This window comes from Dermochelys coriacea, chromosome 9 (assembly GCF_009764565.3).
Source record: "Dermochelys coriacea isolate rDerCor1 chromosome 9, rDerCor1.pri.v4, whole genome shotgun sequence".
NCBI lineage: Eukaryota > Metazoa > Chordata > Testudines > Dermochelyidae > Dermochelys > Dermochelys coriacea.
Window position 1 is genome coordinate 66,180,555 of NC_050076.1, and position 22,782 is coordinate 66,203,336.

General features: G+C 44.7%; 1 protein-coding gene across 15 annotated transcripts in view; it reads right to left on the reverse strand.

Moving 5' to 3' along the window:
- The window catches only part of ARL13A (ADP ribosylation factor like GTPase 13A), a 45,510-nt gene that overhangs the window by 18,531 nt on the left and 4,197 nt on the right, over window positions 1–22,782 (reverse strand). For 3 of the 15 annotated variants that reach the window (XM_043492188.1, XM_043492192.1, XM_043492187.1), the window contains 2 exons: window positions 17,138–17,209; window positions 1,658–1,752 (listed from right to left, as the gene is read on the reverse strand). In XM_043492188.1, coding sequence (XP_043348123.1) covers window positions 1,658–1,752; window positions 17,138–17,170 — 128 coding nt within the window. In that variant the 5' untranslated portion in view covers window positions 17,171–17,209. Of the gene's footprint in view, window positions 1–1,657; window positions 1,753–5,271; window positions 5,636–17,137; window positions 17,210–19,813; window positions 19,994–21,318; window positions 21,390–21,895; window positions 22,213–22,782 lie in introns of those variants that run through there. The other 12 variants (XM_038417087.2, XM_043492191.1, XM_043492199.1 and 9 more) reach the window with 12 other exon arrangements.

Consider the following 22,782-nt stretch of genomic DNA (forward strand, 5'->3'; position numbering starts at 1 on the left):
CAATGTCAACTTGCCCCATGATGCTGAGACCAGAGCCAACAGCCACCTAAGCTGGGGAGCTTTATTCTTCTTTACTCATTGTCCCAACAGACAAGAAAATTCCCAAGATCTATGATGACCAAGCAATGACCTGGAGGGGGCTCAAAGGGACTCCTTGTTTTAGTTCTGCCACTAATTCTGAAGGAGGTTTGGGCAATTCCCCTGCCTCTGCTCAAGCTCACCCCTTTACTGGACATTGCTAATCCCCCCCCTCCGACAGAGATTACTTATCCTTGGGGCTCAAAGATCCTGTTGAGGAGCTCAGTGTTTTCCTTACTGACCCACCAGATAGTGCCAAATGACAGATATTTTCAAAAACATTCCTATGGGAAGGAGTCCCCAGCCCTTCCCATTCAATTATTGTATTAGGGACAAAGGCCTTCTTCTCCTCCTAACCCTGCATCTTCTGCTGACATCTGCACCTCTGCAAGGTTGCCTACAAACTGTTCCTGCTGATGTGTGGGAGGGAAACGTTCTGATTTGGGAGCATTTTACATCCACTTTGCACAAGTGTAAATAACTAGATAAGGTGTAAGGCAAAGGAGAATCTGGCCCAAAGAACTGTCCCTCTGCTGAGCAGTAGCATGTCTGGGGCCTTGCACATAGGCTTCCCCATGGAGGAGAAAGCCGTGATGTTGAGTCTGAGTATATTTTATTTACACCTATATGACAGTCCTGGAACAGTGTAAATGGTGAAAACCGTATTGCTTGGTCATTTTAGCCTAAAACTAAACAAAACACTGGACAATAGACTAGTCAGAAAAACTTCAACAGAACCATTTTCCATCAGAAGATTCAATTCCATCTAAATCGAAACGCTTCACAAAATCGTGTCCTGTTCACCAAAATTTCATTTCAGAGAGAAAACAAAAAATGTTTCAACAAAGACAAAACATCCCTGTCTCCCATTTTCCAAACTAAAGATTTTGATTTTACATTTTTAAATGACTTTGTTTAGAATTTTTTTTATTTTATATTATAAAATAAAGTCAAAATTGAAACATTTTGGATTTGGTTGAAATTAAACAGGTCAATCAACCTGGAATGAAAATTCTTCAGAATTTTCCTCTGTGGAGAATTTTAAAATTTTCAAGTTTGTTTCAATTTGAAACAACACCAGATTTTGAAATCTTTTGTGAAATGGAATTTCTGTCCTCTGCATCCATACCATAGGGAACATGCCAGTCCAGCTCAGGAGTGAGATAGGACCTTTAAATCTTTTCCCATCTGGTTTTCAATTTAATAACATTTTCTTTATAGATTTTAAAATATTTTAACATTAACACTATTTTGATGGTTAAAGCAAAGAGCTTGGAAACACAACAATGCAGCATGCTCCCTCTCCAACAATACGGACAGTCCTATTGGCTGGAGAAATGGGGCTCTCTCCCAGGTACCAGGCATCCAAAAGAGTTTATTAAACAATCACACAAAGGGCCAGCATCAGGACAAAGTTCCTCAGAGTGCAGGACACTATACAGATCCCTGTCCCAGACAAAGCAAAGGGTCAGACTTCCCACCCGCCCCATCCAGAGAAGTCACAGATTCATTTCTAATGCAAAGCTGTTGGCAGTTAACCTGCAAAATGTCTTGAGGCAACTGGGTCCTGGGGGATTACCTGATTGGTTCCTGTATTGCCTGCAGCCGTGACCAGCAGTGGGAGAGGAGCTGGAACATACTCTGTAGAGAGGGGAGAGCCTCTCGCCTCTGTACCTAGGAATATCAGAGAAAGTGAACAGCAAGCCCTCCTTACTGCTGTGCCAGCCAGCACAGCAACCAAGGGAGGAGTAGTCACCGATACAAGGACAGAACCACCAGAGACTCCAGTTCTACTGTGCCGTGCTTCACTCTCCCAGCTATAACAATGCTCATCTATCCATAACGACCACCCATTGGGCTGTAGATAAGGCTTTACTGGGATTTCTCAGGATCCCTAGAACCTTCCATCTCCTGCACACAAACAGGCCTGGGCTCCCCCCCAATTCTGGGAAGGGTCATGCTGGCCTGAAATTCCGCTTTTCATGTGTGGGGTAGCAGAGTCGTGTTAGCCTCACTCTCCCTAAAATCTCCTGTTTCCAGCCCTGTGTAAAAGGGTCAAAATGCCGCAAGAAATATTATGTAAGCTCTTTCAGGAAGGGATCATCTTTGTGTTGTGCGGTTGTACAGTTCCTGGTACTTGAGTGGACCCCCTAGGTGCTACTGCAGTGTAAAAGAAATAAATAATTGGCCTGGTTTTGCAAGCTTAAGTGGTTCAGAGCAGCCTCCAAACTTTGGGATGTTTCTCTGAACTGAACCACCAGCAGTTTGTCTATAGCCAGCCACCGCACACTGGGTGTCCACCTGAGAAGACAGGATAGTCAATATTCTAAGCCAACTCTTCAGTTAATGGGAATCTTTGACTGGGTTTTTCTTAGGGTATGTCTACACTACGAAATTAGGTCAAATTTATAGTAGTCAATTTTTTAGAAAGTGATTTTATACAGTTGATTGCGTGTGTCCCCACACTATGCACTAAGCGCCTTCCTCTTCAGCTTGGGGCACAGGTCACTTGCTGGAGGATTCTCTGCACCTTGAAGTCTTTAAACCATGATTTGAGGACTTCGATAGCTCAGACATAAGTGAGGTTTATTGCAGGAGTAGGTGGGTGAGATGCAGTGGCCTGCATTGTACAGGATGTCAGACTAGATGATCATAATGGTCCCTTCTGACCTTAATATCTATGAATGATATCACTCTCCTGAGGATAACACAGAGAGAGAAAGAACGAATGTTGCTTGAATGCCAGCAAACACCTGGACCACATGCTGCCATGCTTTCTTATACAATGATTCCAGACTACGTGCTACTGGCCTGCCATGGTAAAGTGTCCTACCATGGCTGCCCGCCCCAGAAACCTTTTGCAAAGACTTTGGGAGTACCTCCAGGACAGCTTCATGGAGGATTTCTGCCTCATCCCCACACACGTTAATAGACTTTTCCAGTAGCTGTACTGGCAGCGAATGTATCCCAAGTCTTCACAGCAAATTAATCGTTAAACACGCTTGCTTTTAAACTGTGTATTATATTTACAAAGGTACACTCACCAGAGCTGCCTTTTCCACCTTCAAGGTCCGGGAGCCCGGGTTGGTAGGGTATTGGCTCCAGGGTGTAAACAGTTCCTGGCTGTCGGGGAGAACGGTTTCTCCGGTTGCCTGGTGTGCGCTATCTTCCTAGTCCCCAAAATCCTCATCCCTGTTGCGTGAGACTCCCACCCTTGCAGGAGTCCACTTACAGGGGTGGGGCAGTGGTAGGGGCACCCCCTAGAACTGCATGCAGCTCATCATAGAAGCAGCATGTCTGGGGCTCTGACCCCGAGCAGGTGTTTGCCTCTTGGGTTTTTTGGTAGGCTTGCCTAAGCTCCAGTTTCCTAGGAGCTCCTAAGTTTCATGCGGCACTGCTGTGTGTCCCTGTGATAGCCTCTGTCCCCATGCCCTTGGAGATTTTTTCAAATATTTTGGCATTGTGTCTTTTGGAATGGAGCTCTGATCGCACAGATTCGTCTCCCCATACAGTGATCAGATCCAATACCTCCTGTTCGGTCCATGCTGGAGCTGTTTTGCGATTCTGGGACTCCATGGTCACCTCTGCTGATCAGCTTGCCACACTGGACAAACAGGAAATGAAATTCAAAAGTTCCAGGACTTTTCCTATCTACCTGGCCGGTGCATCCGAGTTCGAAGTGCTGTCCAGAGTGGTCACAATGGAGCACTGTGGGATAGCTCCTGGAGGCCAATACCATTGAATTGCGTCCACACGAACCCAAATTCAACCTGGAGATGTCGATTTCGGCACTAATCCCCTCGTCGGGGAGGAGTACAGAAATCGATTTTAAGAGCCCATTAAGTCGACAAAAATGGCTTTATGTGGACGGGAGCAGGGTTAAATCGATCTATCGCTGCTAAATTTGACCTAAACTCATAGTGTAGGCCAGGGCTATGATGCTATCCTCTCCTGCTGCCCTTACCATTCTGCCCTCTAAGCACAGGGCCAGATTCTCAGCTGATGTTAATCAGCATAACCACACTGAAGTCAATCACTGATTTCCACCAGTTTAAGAGTTGACCTGACCCGATGCTGGGAGAAGCAGGGAGGTCTGGGGAATGGGGAGAGGAAAGGGCAAGAGGGAAGGGTAACATCTAAGAAAGTCAAAATTAAACTCCTGCTCTATTGCAGAATTTTAAATAAGATGTCCTGTGAGCACAGAATAACCAGATAACCAAAACTAGCTGCAAATCAATTTGTATAGTACCTAGCACAATAGGGTCCTGCCCAATGAATGGGGTTTCTAGGTGCTTTCACAATACAAATAATACAGACATTTCTTAATAATGATATTAACTATAATTTCTATGATATGAAATAGTTACTATAATAGTAACAGTAACAACTCCTCCAAGGCAGCTGTGCGTGTCATTATTTTTCTTTTCTAACAAACAGCAGCTGATCAGACATTCCTCATTAGAGATGGCCAGTTGTTCACACTACAAGCAGCACAAATGAAGCAAAGCCACTCACCTGCCCCTCCCCCCCTCGCTGTGACGCAGAGTAATTCCCATCACCACCAAACGGAGTTCTCAGTGACCTGCTGATAAGAGGCCTCAGCCACCAGATTCTAGCACCCTCAGGCACCCCGAGTACCCCTCACTCCACCAAGATCACTAGGTGTATTCAGGGAGAATGGTACCACTTGGTGTAAGGACAGTGAAATCTGTTCCTGGGTCCCTATGAGGATGCAGAGAAAGACAAAGGAACCTTGTTTTGGGGGTGGGGGGGGAGAAATAACCAATACTTTTTCCCCTCCCCTCAAGAGATGGATCTAGGGACTTTTGAGGACAGACAGGTGTAACCATTCCCCAACAACCCCTCTAGTTGCAATACTTCTACCTCCAACACAATGCTTCCCTAAACAACTACCTGTTCTTGTATGGTAGAACCAGCCCTGGCTTCTGCCTCAGCCAGACTTCTGAAGTCAAATGCCACCATCTTTCCCTGAACTTTCTTTTAATGCCCAAAGAATGACTACAAACTCCCAGCACAGCCACCCAGGCCTGAAGAGAAAAAACACCCCTCCCAGCAGCACCCTGAGAATCCATGCAATATTCCTAAACCAAGAATTCCTCAGAATTGAGCCCCAATTCCAGCCAGGAGACAAGACCATCTCATGTTAAACGAGTGCACGTCAGAGTCTCTCACCAGTTAGCCTCTGCTGTCCGGCTGCTGGTCACATTCTCCTCCTTCCTGCAGCATTCAACTAAATCTCATCTGGATTTAAACTAGTCACTACCTGTAGCCTTCTTAATCTCAGGATGGGTTCAGACCCAGAGATCTGTGCATTATGGGAAATGTAGTTCTGAAGGCTCTGCCTCTCCCATTGCATTTTACAAGGTTGGAGGGAGAGTTGCTTTATCCACAAGGCCATGTGTATGACCACTGAATAAGGCAACAATCAGGTCCATCTCTGTTTTTAAATGGCTTGGAGAAATGGAGCACTCAGATTGGCCACAGTTTTCCATCAAAGATAGTATCCTCTGTAACAGATCACCCCACAGATCACTCATTGGACTAATCTCCCAATTACTATTCATACCCTGAATAGAGACTGGGAATGGAGGAGTCATTACACAAAGTAAAACTATTTCCCCATGGTATTTCTCCCCCCCACCCCACCCCCACTGTTCCTCTGATATTCTTAAAAAGAAAAGGAGTACTTGTGGCACCTTAGAGACTATTAGTCTCTAAGGTGCCACAAGTACTCCTTTTCTTTTTGCGAATACAGACTAACACGGCTGCTACTCTGAAATCTGATATTCTTGTTAACTGCTGGAATTAGCCTACCTTGCTTGTCACCATGAAAGGTTTTCCTCTTTTTCCCCCCCCTGCCGCTGGTGATGGCTTATCTTAAGTGATCACTCTCCTTACAGCGTGTATGATAAACCCATTGTTTCATGTTCTCTGTGTGTGTGTGTGTGTATATAAATCTCTCCTCTGTTTTTTCCACCAAATGCATCCGATGAAGTGAGCTGTAGCTCACGAAAGCTTATGCTCTAATAAATTTGTTAGTCTCTAAGGTGCCACAAGTACTCCTTTTCTTTTATTCATACCCTGTAGCACCTGCAAAGAGCAACAGCCATTCACTGCTCATGTGGCATCCTTTCTTGGTGAGAGATGCCTTTGCTGACCCCCCACTTTTTAAACATAAGATATAACTGACTCTTGTGAATCCACTAGTATTTGCTTAGTATTTAATACCTTTATAAGGCACCTACTGGGCAATATCTGAACACTATGATAAAGACAGACATATTACTCATATCAGATCTACCAGCTCGAATAGACCACCAGCCAGAAGCAAAGGACCCAGGACAGGGGAAACCCAGGAGCCCACAGGCAAATGCAAGGAAACAGTTCCCAAGTGATATAAAAAAAATTAAGGAAAATGGGTTATATATTAATCAGTGAAGGGAGCCCAAAATACAGCAAAGGCTGTATGGTAGAACCCAGTCTACCCAAAACACATGGCCTTACAGCATGTTCTGAAAGCAGCCAGCAGAAAGCGTGTCACCCAGAGAATAGGGTGAGGCTGATCACATGATTGGAACATGTAGGTCAGTAAGTATAAAACCTTGGAGAGAAACTGTTCAAACTCACCGCGGCAAAGAAGAAATGGCTACTTAGATGGAATCAGATGGGGGAAAGGGGCTGGACGGTGCAGGTGAGCAATAACTAGGTCATAAGCAGCCTAAGCTTGAAATGCTCAAAGTTGTTACCATCTGGCTGCTGCTGTTCAGTGGCCTGTGTAAAATGAACCTGGCAGGTATGAGTGCAGTTCTTACTGGGTGCATGTAGAGGTCACAAAACCACCATCATAGGTGGCATGAGTTGGCAACCTCATCTGGTGCCCAACCAGAGGCCAGCTATTGAATGGCCATGGAGCCTGAACTATGTCTGAGACCTTTTGGCTGTGCAGTGTGGGAAGGCTTATGCTGCTGTTACACTTCCTGCATGTGTTCTGTGGATAAATGGACTATCTCCGGCTGTACCACCACCGATTTGGCACTTTCCACTAAATGCTTTTTGAAATGATTAAAGCAATTTACTACCCAGCTAGGTGCAGCAGGGTCAGCAAGAGAAGCTGATGTTCCCTAATTTCAAAAGGAAACCAGGTAGCACTGATGGGAATCCAGATCTGCAAACCTGACACAGGAAGTGGGAAGAAAGTGCTGAGAACGGAAAGGGCTGTTTAGGGGCAATCAGCCCATTGAATTGACTACAATCCTTGGACTACATTACTAACTGCATAGATAGAGGGTAACCAGATCTTCAGGCTCCATGGGATACTGCACACCTGTGCACCAGACTTGTTCGCAATGCATTTAAAGCACAGGAGGATGTGGGTTGAAAGCTGTTTTCTAGGAATAGGAAGCACAATGCAATGGGGCTGGCAGGTGTGATAAACAGGAGGGGCTGCTTGTTCCTAACTCCCAGTCTCTTCTCTCTCCCCCCAACAGGTTTTCTTTTGCCACACAGCCCTTCTTCCTGCCCCTAAAACTATTATTCCCTCTACAGACAAAGGACTTGAGAAGGCTCCAAGCTGCAATTTTCCCAGTAGCTCAATTTTTTGAAAGGAGGGAGGGCACCAGGGATGAGGATGCAGCAAAGGGAGAGGACAGCATGAGCAAACCGAAAGGGATTTGGACAGATTAATCTGTGGGCTGGCTCTTACAGTGCAGTATATGGAAGCGGACAAATAGAATCAAGCAGAACACGGAGCAGGAGACATGAAGGGGCACTGAGGAGAGAGGGGCAATATTAATTAGAAATCATGTGAAGGCCGTTCAGCCCAAGATGTGACTGACCACACTATATACAGGGCTATGGGAGTCTAGAGGCGATGGGGAAGTACCAAAGACCCCACTGTCATTTGGAATATCGTGGGTATTCCTGGTGCCAATTTTGTGTTAGGGAGGATGTTGCTGGGACTGAAGAGGGGCCACTGAACATGTAGGGTTAGGGGGATGTAAATGATAGAGATCTGCCAAAAACCAGATGGATAGAAGAAGGATCATCTTGTAGAGAGAGAGGAAGGGATCAGAATGATACACATAAGCGGTTTAAAGACAGCAATGCTATTTTGAACTGCTGAGTTCAGCAGAGGTGGACGGCATGGACGGTAAGGAGCGTGCATCATGTACACCATAGCATGCAAATTTTGATTTCCAGGAGGCAACCCATCCTGTGGCACCTGTCAATTCTTTTATTTTCTGGCCTCTTATGAATACCTTGACAGTTCTCAAGCTGCTCTGATATTAGTAATTTAATAGTAATTGGCCAGATATGTAGCTGGTGTAATCAGCATAGCCACAGTGAAATCCATGGAGCAACACTGATTTATTCCAGTTGAGGATGTAGCCCAATAATTCTTAGCACTTAGGATTTTTGCTTTTCATCCAAAGATATCACAGTGCATGACGCTAACCAGGCAAGATCCCTGCCTTAAGGGGGTTACTTACTAAACCAGATGGTTAAAATGAGGAATAGGCCAACAGAACCAGGGGAAAGGGGAAATACATCACAGTTCAGGGCAACTGCACCAGTATTTCCCCACAGTGCTCTAGCAATGACACTCTCTGTCAGGCTTCCAGCTCCCCAGCTGTCACCTCTCTTGCGTCGAGGCCTGAATCTCTCTCCTTTCTGACCTTGGTATTTCCAGGCTGCAGAGTTCCTTGCCTTCACTGTGTTAGCCTAGCAAAAGACAATCTGAGCAGATGTGCTCACTTTCTCTTCCAAGACAGGTTTCAGAGTAGCAGCCGTGTTAGTCTGTATTTGCGAAAAGAAAAGGAGTACTTGTGGCACATTAGAGACTAAACAATTTGAGCATAAGCATCCGATGAAGTGAGCTGTAGCTCACGAAAGCTTATGCTCAAATAAATTGGTTAGTCTCTAAGGTGCCACAAGTACTCCTTTTCTTCTTCCAAGACAGTTAATAGTATGGCTGACAGTTATAGCTACCTATCACACAATACTTCCTGTGCAAGCCTCATTCTCTGAAGGTAAAAAGCACGACAGAGAAAACATACCCAAAACAGAAAAAGAACCTGCACACCAGCTAATAAGCTTACCAGAGATCACCCCAACCCTAACAGGGGCTCTGGCAGGAGCACCCCACTAAAGGAGTATCCTTGTGGTTTCAAGTTCCGCTTCAGTTCAGAACAATCAGTCTTTTGGGGCCTCAGTAGGCCCAATCTTTCCATCACTTCCCTAAATATTGAGGCCCTCTGTGGACCAGGGGTCCTGTCCATTTGCTAGATCAGGAAGAACCAATTTAAAACCAGGCTATTTATCCAAAAATGCTTTGTCTGTTGGTCCCTGGACTCCCTCCCCCTATGAACCAGTATACATGCATCTTTCCATGGTTGACTTCAAAGGACCGATAACCAGAGGAATCACATTAGCATCCCCCTCCTCCTAGAGAAGTTGCATACAATTCTACAATACATACACTAATCGCATTTTTAATACAAAGGGACCCTAAAGGTATTAACCCTAATTCAATAAGGTTTAACTTAATTCGGTAAAATTCATTCAGGATATGGCAGGAAATGATCAGTCTGTCACAGCTGCCCTGGGAGATTATCAGTGTTTGTGATCATGTGGGCTGATCCATTGGAGTCCTCACTCCATTGTTTCCTTAGGGCTGATCCTAGGGAGGAATTTGTCTAATGGCTTTGGAGCTAATGAGCAGACTGCAAGCAAGGAGCAGGAGAGGACTAGCTAGAGTCTGAGAACAGATTTCAGACTGCTAGTAGGGATCCAGGTAGAATTGCCTGACATCAGTGAGGCAAGCAGAGCTGGCACAGAAAAAGTTATTGTTAATTAATGTTTAATGCCAACATTGTATTCAGCACAGAAAACGTGGACATAAAGAAACTCAGACACAGCTAACGGAGCACAGTGGAAATCCAGAGTTGAAGAGTTTAGAGATTTGTTGTTTCCATATTTCTAACAAACTCTCTTAAGCACTGCAGGAATTGGGACAAAATTCCAGAGATATGAGGCAGTGACATGCTCACCAACTCTACAGGGAGAAGGGCAGATTTTGGGGAGGAAAAGACAATACTTGGGACTCAGAACAGGGACTCTAGGAAATTGTGTAGGAGGGCCACCAGGGCAGCAAGTGATAATGGGGCTACGTAGGGTTTAGTGGTGAAGGCTGGGGGCCTATCTTCAGTCTCTTTTCAGCAAGCTAGCCTCTGAACAAAGAAATACATTTCAGCTTGTCCCTTATTAATCAAAGCTCAGAAAAGGCATTGTTCCTTCGTAAACAACCCCCTGTCCAACAGATACATGTTTCTTGCTTGCTACATATGGTCAGCTTTATCCCTTGACCACTAATCTGCAAATTGTATGCAACTCATTATACATTATAAATTTGTTAGTCTCTAAGGTGCCATAAGTACTCCTTTTCTTTTTGCGAATACAGACTAACACCGCTGCTACTATGAAACCTCTCATTATACATTGGATGTGTTGCAGGGTCCCTAGCATCCTTCCTCTCACACACCTTGCTGTGCACCCCTGTTTAATGGGTCAGGAGTCTAGATCATGTACATGTAGTGAGTGGGCAGGTGGTTAATAAGGAACACAGGAAGTTTCCAACAGGATGTTGCTGCTGAATAGCGCTCATATACACACATTCTTTGGTTGTGTAAACATCCACTAGAAACTCCTGCTGCTTCTTTCACGTAGCTCCTGGAGAAGGGACAGTGTAGTCACCAACCAAGGGAAACGTGATGCCCTCCCCCACTTGCTGACTCTGCTCCAGCCCAGAGGGGGCGGGATAAGGCTGTGGCTGAAAGCCTTCTGCGCTACAGTTCATGGGCTAGGTGGTGTCAGCACTTCCACTTTGAGAACTCCCCTTCTGAGAGGGCAATAACCCATCACTTAGGGCTAAGACTTGGCTGCAAGGATGTATAGCCAATGTGCTGGATATTGTCACTTGCCTGCATCCTCCAGGCCCCTCCGACAGCCCTCAGGACCTTCCTCACACAGCTCCACTTCACAGTGCTCGTCTCTGGCAGAGGGAGGTTTGAACCCCTCACTGCTTCTCCTTGGGTCTGCCAGGAGGGTGGTGAAGGAGCAATGCTAGGGAGAACCTGCCACTTTCCCCGAGCAGTTCATTGGATTCCCCTCAATTAACACTACAGATCAGGCAAGTCCATAAAAGCCAGTTTCCAAATGGAATTCAAAGTTCAGCTGCCATTACTTAACTTCTCCCAGCAGCGGGCCTCTCGCTAGCACAGGTGGCTTGTTTTGGACTGCCTGGACCACCACAGGTGCACCAGCACAGGAGGGTGAGAGGACTAAACTGAATCAAAGCCCTGATCTCATTTTAAAATAGTTTATCTGAATAAAAACCCTGATCAAAATAAAAATAATTAATAGTTTCTCCTTCTCTAGTCCCTTCTCTCCAAGGGCAGCAAAGTGCTTTACAGATATTTGTCTATTTAGCCTCACCTCACACCAGCTTGGCAAGAGGGAGGAGTATAACCTTCTTAGGAAAGGGGGCTACAGAACTTGGCACCTGATTTTCAGAAGTTACCACTGAGTTCAGGTGCCTCGTTTTGCGACCACGTGGTCTGACTGTCAAAGAGGCTGAGAGTGCCTGCCACTTCCACTGATATTAAGTGGTGTGCATGGTTTGCAGTGTTTATAAAAGTCAGGCAGAAGGTATCAAGTTAGGCCCCATCAAACCAAAGCACCTTGTTAGTGGCCTCTTTTAAAAGTTCCAGAGTAGCAGCCGTGTTAGTCTGTATTCTCAAAAAGAAAAGGAGGACTTGTGGTACCTTAGAGACTAACAAATTTATTACAGCATAAGCTTTCGTGAGCTACAGAGTTCTGTTGTGTGGCTGCTCGTGAGTATTGGCTTCAAGTTGGGGGGCTGTCTGTAAGCAAGGACTGGCCTGTCTCCCAAGATCTGTGAGAGTGATGGGTCATCCTTCAGGATAGGTTGTAGATCCTTGATGATGCGTTGGAGAGGTTTTAGTTGGGGGCTGAAGGTGATGGCTAGTGCCGTTGTGTTATTTTCTTTGTTGGGCCTGTCCAGTAGTAGGTGACTTCTGGGTACTCTTCTGGCTCTGTCAATCTGATTCTTCACTTCAGCAGGTGGGTATTGTAGTTGTAAGAATGCTTGATAGAGGTCTTGTAGGTGTTTGTCTCTGTCTCAGGGGTTGGAGCAAATGCGGTTGTATCGTAGAGCTTGGCTGTAGACAATAGATCGTGTGGTGTGGTCTGGATGAAAGCTGGAGGCATGTAGGTAGGAATAGAGGTCCTTAGGTTTCCGGGATAGGGTGATGTTTTTTTGACCATCGCTTATTAGCACCATAGTGTCCTGGAAGTGGATCTCTTGTGTGGACTGGTCCAGGCTGAGGTTGATGGTGGGATGGAAATTGTTGAAATCATGGTGGAATTCCTCAAGGGCTTCTTTTCCATGGGTCCAGATGATGAAGAAGTCATCAATGTAGTGCAAGTAGAGTACGGGCATTAGGGGACGAGAGCTGAGGAAGCGTTGTTCTAAGTCAGCCATAAAAATGTTGGCATACTGTGGGGCCACGCAGGTACCCATAGCAGTCCTGCTGATTTGAAGGTATACATTACATTGTCCCCAAATGTGAAATAGTTATGGGTGAGGACAAAGTCACAAACTTCAGCCACCAGGTTTGCCGTGACATTATTGGGGATACTGTTCCTGACGGCTTGTAACATTCAAAAACCAGTTGGAGAACACTTCAATCTCTTTGTTCACTCGATTACAGACCTAAAAATTGCAATTCTTCAACAAAAAAAGCTTCAAAAACAGACTCCAACAAGAGACTGCTGAATTGGAATTAATTTGCAAACTGGATACAATTAATTTAGGCTTGAATAGAGACTGGGAGTGGATGGGTCATTACACAAAGTAAAACTATTTCCCCATGTTTATCCCCCCCCCCCCCCCCCCCGCACCCTCCATTGTTCCTCAGACGTTCTTGTCAACTGCTGGAAATGGCCCACCTGGATTATCACTACAAAAGGTTTCCCCTTTCGCTCTCCTGCTGGTAATAGCACACCTTAAGTGATCACTCTTGTTACAGTGTGTATGGTAACACCCATTGTTTCATGTTCTCTGTGTATATAAATCTCCCCACTGTATTTTCCATTGAATGCATCCGATGAAGTGAGCTGTAGCTCACGAAAGCTTATGCTCAAATAAATTTGTTAGTCTCTAAGGTGCCACAAGTACTCCTTTTCTTTTAAAAGTGTGGCTGCAGGCGACTAGCCCTGCTAAGCCCCCCTAAGCTTTTGTAAGAGTGTGCACATACATGCATGCCTGCAGTGGGGAATTCATGGCAAAATACACCACTTCTGTCTCAAGATAATGTGAGGGGAACCATTCCAGGCTCTCCCTTCTGGCTCACTTGGTGGATAAGCCTCCTACACACCACAAAGGGCCAGTGTGTCTTGGCTGCAACATTCATTGAGTTGAGCACAAGCCCCACAGTGGGGTTCAACAGTAATATGCTAAGTTTGCTCTTGTGTCTGACCACCAGCAACCAAACAGAGCAGAGCAATTATGGAAAAGCAGATGTTTAAAAAAAAAAACAACAACCCAAAACACTCATTGAACTAAGTAACATTCTCCCTTCCTGTATTGTCTATGGAGCAGTCAAGATTTCAGCCAGGGAAGCACCAGATAGTCCCGCTTGCAAACTCCCAGGCTAAGTGTTAAGCGCTGCTGGGTCAGGCAGCCTTTTTCAGTGTTAACAATTTTACTTAACCTAGACTTACAAATATTGGTACAGACTGTCGTATGCCAAGAGATAGCGCTCTTTACAATGTAACAGCAGAGGCATGCAAAGGAAAGACCGCAGACCACATTATCTAAAAATCCAACAAAAAACTTTTACCGTGAATGGAGACCTCCCGCAGCAGCAGTCTCCCATAGAGCTGGTGATAGGTGGTGTGACCCACTACAAGAACATTTTATTTCAATTCCCTTAGCCTCTCTCTCAAACCACAGCCACCTGTAACCCAGCTAGTGGGGAAGGTGAAGCTAATCACAATAGGAACTAACCACAGACACAAGCCACGTGCCTGAGTTTTCAGAGGAGCTCCCATTGACTACAGAGACTGTCCAGTTTGGCCAATGTACATGGCAGAGGGGCATTGCTGGCACATGATGGCATATATCATATTGGTAGATGTGCAGGTGATATATGTGATATATGCCATCATGTGCCAGCAATGCCCCCCTGCCATGTACATTGGCCAAACCTGCCAGTCTCTACGCAAAAGAATAAATATCTATGATTCTAAAAATGGACACAAATCAGACATCAAGAATTGTAACATTCAAAAACCATTAGGAGAACACTTCAATCTCCCTGGACACACAAAAACAGACTTAAAAGTGGCAGTTCTTCAACAAAAACAACTTCAAAACAGACTTCAACAAGAAACTGCAGAGCTGGAATTAATTTGCAAACTGGACACCATCAAATTAGGCCTGAATAAAGACCGGGAGTGGATGGGTCACTACAAAAAGTAATTTTCCCTCTGCTGATACTCACATCTTCTTGTCAACTGTTGGAAATGGGCAACATCCATCTTGATTGGATTGGCCTCGTTAGCACTACAAAAGTAATTTTCCCTCTCTTGATATTCACCCCTTCTCGTCAACTGTTGAGAATAGGCCACTTCCACCTTAATTGAACTGGCCTTGTTAGCACTGACCCCCCACTTGGTAAGACAACTTCCATCTTTTCATGTGCTGTGATTATATATATATATATATATATATATATATATATATATATATATATATATATTATATACACACACACACACACACACACATACATATATATACATACATATATATATACATACATATATACATACATATACACACACACACACACACACTGCTTACTATATTTTTCACTCCATGTATCTGATGAAGTGGGTTTTAGCCCATGAAAGCTTATGCCCAAATAAATTTGTTAGTCTCTAAGGTGCCACAAGGACTTCTCAAAAATAATGAAACAGCCTTCTAAAAATCTCATGATTTTTAAAGCCAAATAAGGCACACTGTTTTGTACCCATCTCCTGATTTTTTTTTTTACCTTCAGGGAAGCTGCTGCTGCCTATCCCCAGTTTGCGTGGGATCATCTCGGGATCAAAATGCAACCTTAAATACATTCACGTGCTCATAGAAACACATACACAGGTCTCCCTGACTACTGCTTGGAGGGACCACCACTTACACACTCATATCCCATGGGCACGGGGACCTGCCATATTGTCTCCTTGAAAAGGAGCTAGAGAGGGATAAGACAGGCAGCTGCCACACCCATTCTCCCTGCAGGCCCCCACAATATGTTCCCCACATTCATATTCCCCCCCATTCTCCTGCTCCCCTGTCTGCTACTTGCATCCCCCCTACCCATTTGTCCCCTCATAATTTACTATCCTGTTTCTCAGCACTCTTACCCCACCTGCTGTACCCAGAGCCCCATTCCCAGCACTTCTATGTCCTCCTGACCCATACACGGTGACAAAAGGGCCACCATTTTCCCTCAGAGCGGCCTGTGGCTTCAGTCGAGTAATGGAAGATGGTGGCCATATTTAATTAGAATCATAGAATATCAGGGTAGGAAGGGACCTCAGGAGATCATCTAGTCCAACCCCCTGCTCAAAGCAGGACCAATCCCCAATTTTTGCCCCAGATCCCTAAGTGGCCCCCTCAAGGATTGAACTCACAACCCTGGGTTTAGCATGCCAATGCTCAAACCACTGAGCTATCCCTCCCCCAAGGACAAGCCTTCCCAAGATTGAAGGCAGATACCAGCAATTCACGGGAACCCTTAACCCCGCCCCCTGCATTTTTCCGAGACGCGCAATAAAAATCAGAGAGTTGGCAAAACTGCATCAGTGACCCTAAAATTCCAGGGCCAAATCCTAATCCATTGAAGTCAATGGGCCTTTTGCTACTGGCCTGAATTCGGCTCATTGCTTCAGTCTATGTCAGGGTACACAGTCAAATGTCCTGGCCTTGGGATAAACACCTCAGCCCAGCTTTGGTTTCAACAGGGCGTAGCTATTCGTGACCAGATTCTGCTCTCAGCTACCCCAGCGTAAGCCAGGAGTAACTGGAGGGAAGCCAGTGAAGTTATTCCCGATTTACTTTGAAGGGGGCGAGAGCTGAATCTCTCCCTCAGCCTCCAGGGAGAGGCCTCTGGGCTTCAACTCTCTTCTATCGTAGGAGCAGTTCCAGGTTTCCCTGGTTACCGTTGCCAGGTGAGACTGGGAGGTAGAATTTAGTCCCCAGGTTGATAACAGAAGACGTTCTCCATTAGGGCTGCTAACAAGCTACACAGTGACCAAGAATCTAGTGTGGCTGCCAGTAGGCACCTCCCCCTTGTCATCGCCCACTGTGGGATAGATTCAGAGGCAGGCGGAGGAGCATGCTGGCATCGGAAACTTCAGGAGCTGTTTAAACTCCCAGCCCACAAGTCCCTTAAGACTCAGCACATATTTTAAAAATCTTGGTGTACATTGCTGCATTCCCTGAGGGTCCGCGAACGAGGACGGCTGTGACATCCTTAGAACTAAAAAGGAGCCGTGAGGATGGGGAGGCACTGGCAAGTCACTCTTACAGGGATTGCCTAAGAACTGTGAGTATGAGCGAAGATGGGTCAGATTTGCTGTTATCTGGGATCCATGAAAACTGGCTAGGACTAGCCGAACTTGGTGAGAATTTGCTAGAACAAGATGGGATTGACTACAGTTAATGGGGATTAGCAGTTAAAATCAGTGAGGCTCGGGATTACTTGGCACCAATTAGTGATGATTACAGTCAGCACTGTTTAAGGATTTCTTAAGATTCAGGTAGGTCAGTGAAGACAACAAAAAGAAAAGGGTGACTGTGTCCCAATTTGCTTAGTGGAAAATGGAGATCTGTTCTCAAGGGATCCATCTGATGCTTTCATAGGATCTGTAGAGAGTAGTGGGATCTACTCACTATGAGCTCTGCTTGCTGTGCGGTGGGCATCATTTCCTCCTATGGTTCCAATACTGGCAAGGTGGATGGTAGCTGTAACATTCAGAGGGAGAGAGTGTTATTTTCTTAAAGTACCTCTTGTAATAAATGCCAACAAATCAAAGCAAAATTGTGTTGCAAATATGTGTGGTTAAATACCACACTGTCCCTTTAAATTCCAGCACAGCTCCGGCTGCTAATGATAAGTCGGATAATGGGGGCTTTAGACTCTGAGAACTAATTACACACAAACACCACAAGGTCTGACTGGAATCACAAGATAACTGCTGCCTTTCCTGAGGAAAATTAGATGCTGATGAATCAAGGGCCTTCAACAGCCTGATGCTAGCTGACATGGAAAAGCCTGATTGAGGGCTGCTGTAATAGGAGAAATGTTGTCACTAACCCCCATTAGCTAGCAGTACATGTACTTTGTGCGTGGCACTAGCTAAAGTTCAGCTTGCTGTTGGATATCAGCACCCTGTCCTGGTGTGTTCCCCAGCTTGGCACTGGCACGCTGTCAAACAGGGCTAACAGAGCTCTCTTTTCCAGTCAATAGCTTTTTTGAGACATTTTGGGAGGGCAGAGTTAAATTTTCCTTTTGAGCTCACACACTATAGTTCTCTTAACCCCATGGAATGAAGGAAACCAGGGACCTAAAATCAAGTGTAGAGAGATAAGCAACTTCCCAGAGTATATTCATATTCAGCATCTGAAAAACACTGCACAAACACCTGTTCATTCCTTATGAAACAAAGACATTTAAGCACATAGCGATGAGATGGGTAAGAAAACAGACAGGCCTGAAAGAGGAAAGGCAAACAATCCCCAGAATGGGGAAAAACAGACAACGAGAAGAGCCTGATTAGTTTCTCTTTGAGTCCATTGGGATTTTCTGGGGGGCAGGTTAGGGTGATGCACCCATCTGGACTAGGGCTTCACGCCCTGTGGATGCAGGAATGATTGTTATGCGATTGATATACATAGATACTTGTAAAAAGAAAAGGAGTACTTGTGGCACCTTAGAGACTAACAAATTTATTAGAGCATAAGCTTTCGTGAGCTACAGCTCACATCCGATGAAGTGAGCTGTAGCTCACGAAAGCTTATGCTCTAATAAATTTGTTAGTCTCTAAGGTGCCACAAGTACTCCTTTTCTTTTTGCGAATACAGACTAACACGGCTGCTACTCTGAAACCTGTCATAGATACTTGTTTGGGCTAGTTTCAGTTGCAATGGGAGAATTAATTCCAACCTTTGCTCCAGGAAGAGGAGAGAATGTCCATAAAGAGCAGCCTTCTGTAAAGCTTGCAATCCCTCCCATTGCGTAACTGGACTAGTTTGCATAGCAGTTTGCTGCTAGGGGACAGGGGCTTTCAGTTTTCCCATGCCATTCCCATTCCAGGAGTTTTGTAGTATATTTCACAGGAAATCTGACCTTGGATGCAGGGTCCAAGCTGCTTTTCTGCTTTTCTGGGAGACCTTTGCTTTTTACCCAGTTTTTGTGCTGGGTTTCACTGGGGCACTTGGCCCCAATTAAGACAGCAAGCCCATAACAGAGACAGGCCTAGTCTGTTACCCTTTCTTTCCCATTTCCCACACAGGGAGAAGTTAGCATGTAATTTCTTTGCACTAGACACCATTCCACAGTGCCTCTCCATTTGGGCCTGGAGCATATCCCTCTCTTAACCTTTGATCACAGATTTCAGAGTAGCAGCCGTGTTAGTCTGTATTCGCAAAAAGAAAAGGAGTACTTGTGGCACCTTAGAGACTAACAAATTTATTTGAGCATAAGCTTTCGTGAGCTACAGCTCACTTCATCGGATGCATTTGGTGGAAAAAACAGAGGAGAGATTTGTATACACACACACACATACACACAGAGAACATGAAACAATGGGTTTATCAGACACACTGTAAGGAGAGTGATGGCTTATCTTAAGCCATCACTCTCCTTACAGTGTGTCTGATAAACCCATTGTTTCATGTTCTCTGTGTGTGTGTGTGTATAAATCTCTCCTCTGTTTTTTCCACCAAATGCATCTGATGAAGTGAGCTGTAGCTCACGAAAGCTTATGCTCAAATAAATTTGTTAGTCTCTAAAGGTGCCACAAGTACTCCTTTTCTTTTTGATCACAGAGATTCTGAACAGCAGTGCTGGACCTGAAGGGTTCCTGGGCACAAGAGGGTTAACTTCCACTCTGGCCTGGGCTCCATTCATAGAGGTCTCCTCATGCTGCTTGCAGCAGTGACAATGGTAAGCATGATGTTGTGGCCCTGGCCCTGCCTGGTGCAGCCAGGTCACTCACAGAAATACTCTGGCTGGCTCAGTGCATTAACAGGGCCACATAAGGTTAAACCTCCAGGGACCAGGTGAATCTCTTAATTAAAAGAGACAAACTCTTACTACGTGATTTATTGTTACAGTGTAACCTGCTGTGCGTACGGGAATTGCCACAACTCAGACAGAATTTGAAAGAATTGCACTAAATAAATCCACCAAAGTAACAGACATTTCTTGATTTCTTTAAAAGGCACTTCAGCAAACAAGCAGCAGTAGCATTTCCAGTGCCTGAGATTTACAACCAGAGAAGCAATGAAACCCCCATCAACATTACCAACTCTCAGATGACCACATAATATTACCCAAGTGTGTACCAAGTTATTATCTGCTCAGTATCTAATCAGACACTGACCAGCCACACTCGGCACAAAAGGCTGCTTTTATACAAGTCCAGGCCCAAGGCTGCAGCAGTTAGATCCATCAAATCTCCGATCCCAGGACTCCATGCAAGTACAGGGTTCTGCCCAACACAGATCCAATGACAGGATTGAGGCCTAATATTGTACAAGACAAAAAAGAGCAATACAAAAGTCTCCAGGAAGTCAGAAAGAAAAATCATATCAAAACATTTTTCTAAAGCCACCGCCCCTGAAGTGTTTGCAATCCAAATATTACAGCATTATTTAGCACAGGGAAACCTGACGCTGAAAGCAAGTGGAAGCAAAAGTAAAAGTAAAACCAACCAAAAGTAAAACCAACAATCTATGCTGAAATGCAAAAGCAGCAAAAATCCAGTCTGGTTTTTAAAAAAATAATTGTTCAGTTTTAGTTATCTACACTATGTTGCTTTGCAAAATGAGTAAGGAGTTTCTGACTTGCAAATGATTTTGAACCTACATTATCCCTTTAGCCACCAGTTTAGCTGGTCTATTCTCTGTAATTGTTCTGAACCCAGAGTTTAAATGTTGGTTTCCTTTGTTCGTTGAATGTTTAATTTGTTAATATTTGGTGATTCCCATTTAATCCAGCTCCCTCATTTTGAGCTGCATTTTGCTTCTTTTCAGGGAGTGGAAAGAGGGTTTCAAAACGTCCTTCCATCAGGCCACAGCTACATATTTAGTCATTCCTCAATGCAAGTTCTGTTTGCAGAGAGATTCCTGATCCAAAACGGGGAATGGGGAACCATAACTGCCTGTCTCTCCACTGAGACCCAACTGCTTCTACCCCCATTCATGACTATATTTGGGAAGCAGACAGTTTGTTTTTTGGCAGGACCCAGTGATTTCCTCCAGTAGTAATGCCTTCTTCAGGGTCCTAATGCAACAGTGTTTCCAGGCAGACACCAAAGAAAAGGAGAGAGGCTTGTTTTCAAGCAGCATATGCTCAGCTCTCTGGTCTTTTAGCTCTTTAAGAGCAGCTTCTGTTCTCCATTTACAGAAGCTAAACTGCTAAGCATGGAATATTTTTGAACGGGAGAAGCGCATGGAGCTTCTTCTCCCTCTCCCACCCCCATAAAATCATCTTACCAAACTTTATACAGAGAGAAAGTAAAGTTCATACAGTGAATTCTGTATTTGGATTTTATATTTAGGATGAGCAGTATTGCCACCCCAAAATGTTCTGAGATCATGAATCAGGGCCCAAAGAGCATGACGAAAAAGCAGAACACATATATGTTGGGTAACCACAAGGGCTAGAAACTCCCCCCTCTCCTCCCAAAAAATAAAAGCCAAGATTCTCCCATGATCACAGGACTCAGAGAGCTGGGGCTTTAAGAAAAGTGCCAAATATTGTGAGATTTGTGAAAATCAAAAAGAGTTGGCAACACTGGTTGAGAAGAAGGATGGCCTTGTAGTTCAAGCCCAAGACTGGGACTCACCAGGTCTAGGATCAGTTTCCTGCTCTGCAGCAGACTCCAGTGTTTGATCTTGGACAAGCCACTTCATCTGTCTGTGAAATGGAACTAATGCTGTCTGTCTTGTCTATTGAGACAGTAACCTCTTCTAGGCAAGGCCTGTCTTTCACTATGGGCCCATAGTGCCTAGCATAATAGGGCTCTAAGTGCTACTGTGATACAAACAAGTTTAATTAGTGTCTTTGGAAAAGACTATGGGAAGCTTTCCTAGAGACCATCCACAAATAACTCTCTCCTAGCTGCTTTAGAGCAATTCTAAGTCATTCCTGGTTTTTAGCCCTAACTTTCTTTATCATCATTTTGTAATTTCTATCAAGAAACTTTGGTCACCTCTTTTCCAGGGAAATAAGAGACTCCCTCATCGGTTCCATTACCTCAGGCCACCTGGCACTAAGCTCTTCTTCTTAGAGGCAGCAACCACTTTTGAGACATAGCGACTAACATGGCACACAGCTTTCCAGATGGGAACTAACTCTTGCTTCTCACAGAATGATTTATTTCTATTCCCTCCCTCCCTCTACTTACACAGTCACTTGCTTACCTCTGTCCTATTTTGTACTGCTGCTCTGCAATAAACTGAGAGTTCAAGGCTTTCTCCATAGTAACCTCAGGCCCAGTTCAGCACAGATACATGCATGCCCATCCCATTGATTTTAATGGGAGTGCTAAGTAGATTTGAGAGCAGAATTCAGCTTGAGATTTTATCCTGGGTTACAATGCTGTTTTATGATCTGTCTGTTCAAGCACAAGATAGAGTCAGATGCAGATTCTGATCCTGACTCTGCCAGTAACTTGCTGTGTGAACTAGGACAATTCCCTTAATCTCTCTCTATGCTCACCTATAAAATGGAGATGATAATACTAACCTCACAGTGGGAGTTATGTAGCTTAATTGGTTAATTCCTGTGAAATACTTTGAGATCCTTGTACAGAAGGCAACATTAGAGTGCTTATGTGCTTAAGTAATTATATTTAATTCATTTATCAGTAAATATGGAAAGATACAATTAAGAATCTATGACTATGTTGAATTAGGAGAGCTCAGGCATTGCTCAGTTGAAGGCAGGCTGCTCTGGCAGCTTGCCAGAATCCAGAGGGTTGCATTTAATTTGCATAAATGGAGAAAATTACAAGTTGCTTTTATGGTTAATGAAAAGGTGTGATCATGATTGGCCCCAGCATGCAATGTTTCTTTAGTGCTCAGATGAAGGTGATGCATTGTATGCTGGGACCAGTCATGTCCACAGGCTGCACCTGTGTGAAGAGGAAGCCAGCTGTGCTTTGCACATTTACTGCTTTGTGCTGGGGCATGAATGCCATTGTACTGTGATGCTGCACCAGCCCCTGAAAATATTTCAGCTCTGTTTGGAGAATAGATCTATCACTACTAACTGTTCCATAAAAACGAAGGTAGGTGGTAGCTATCCT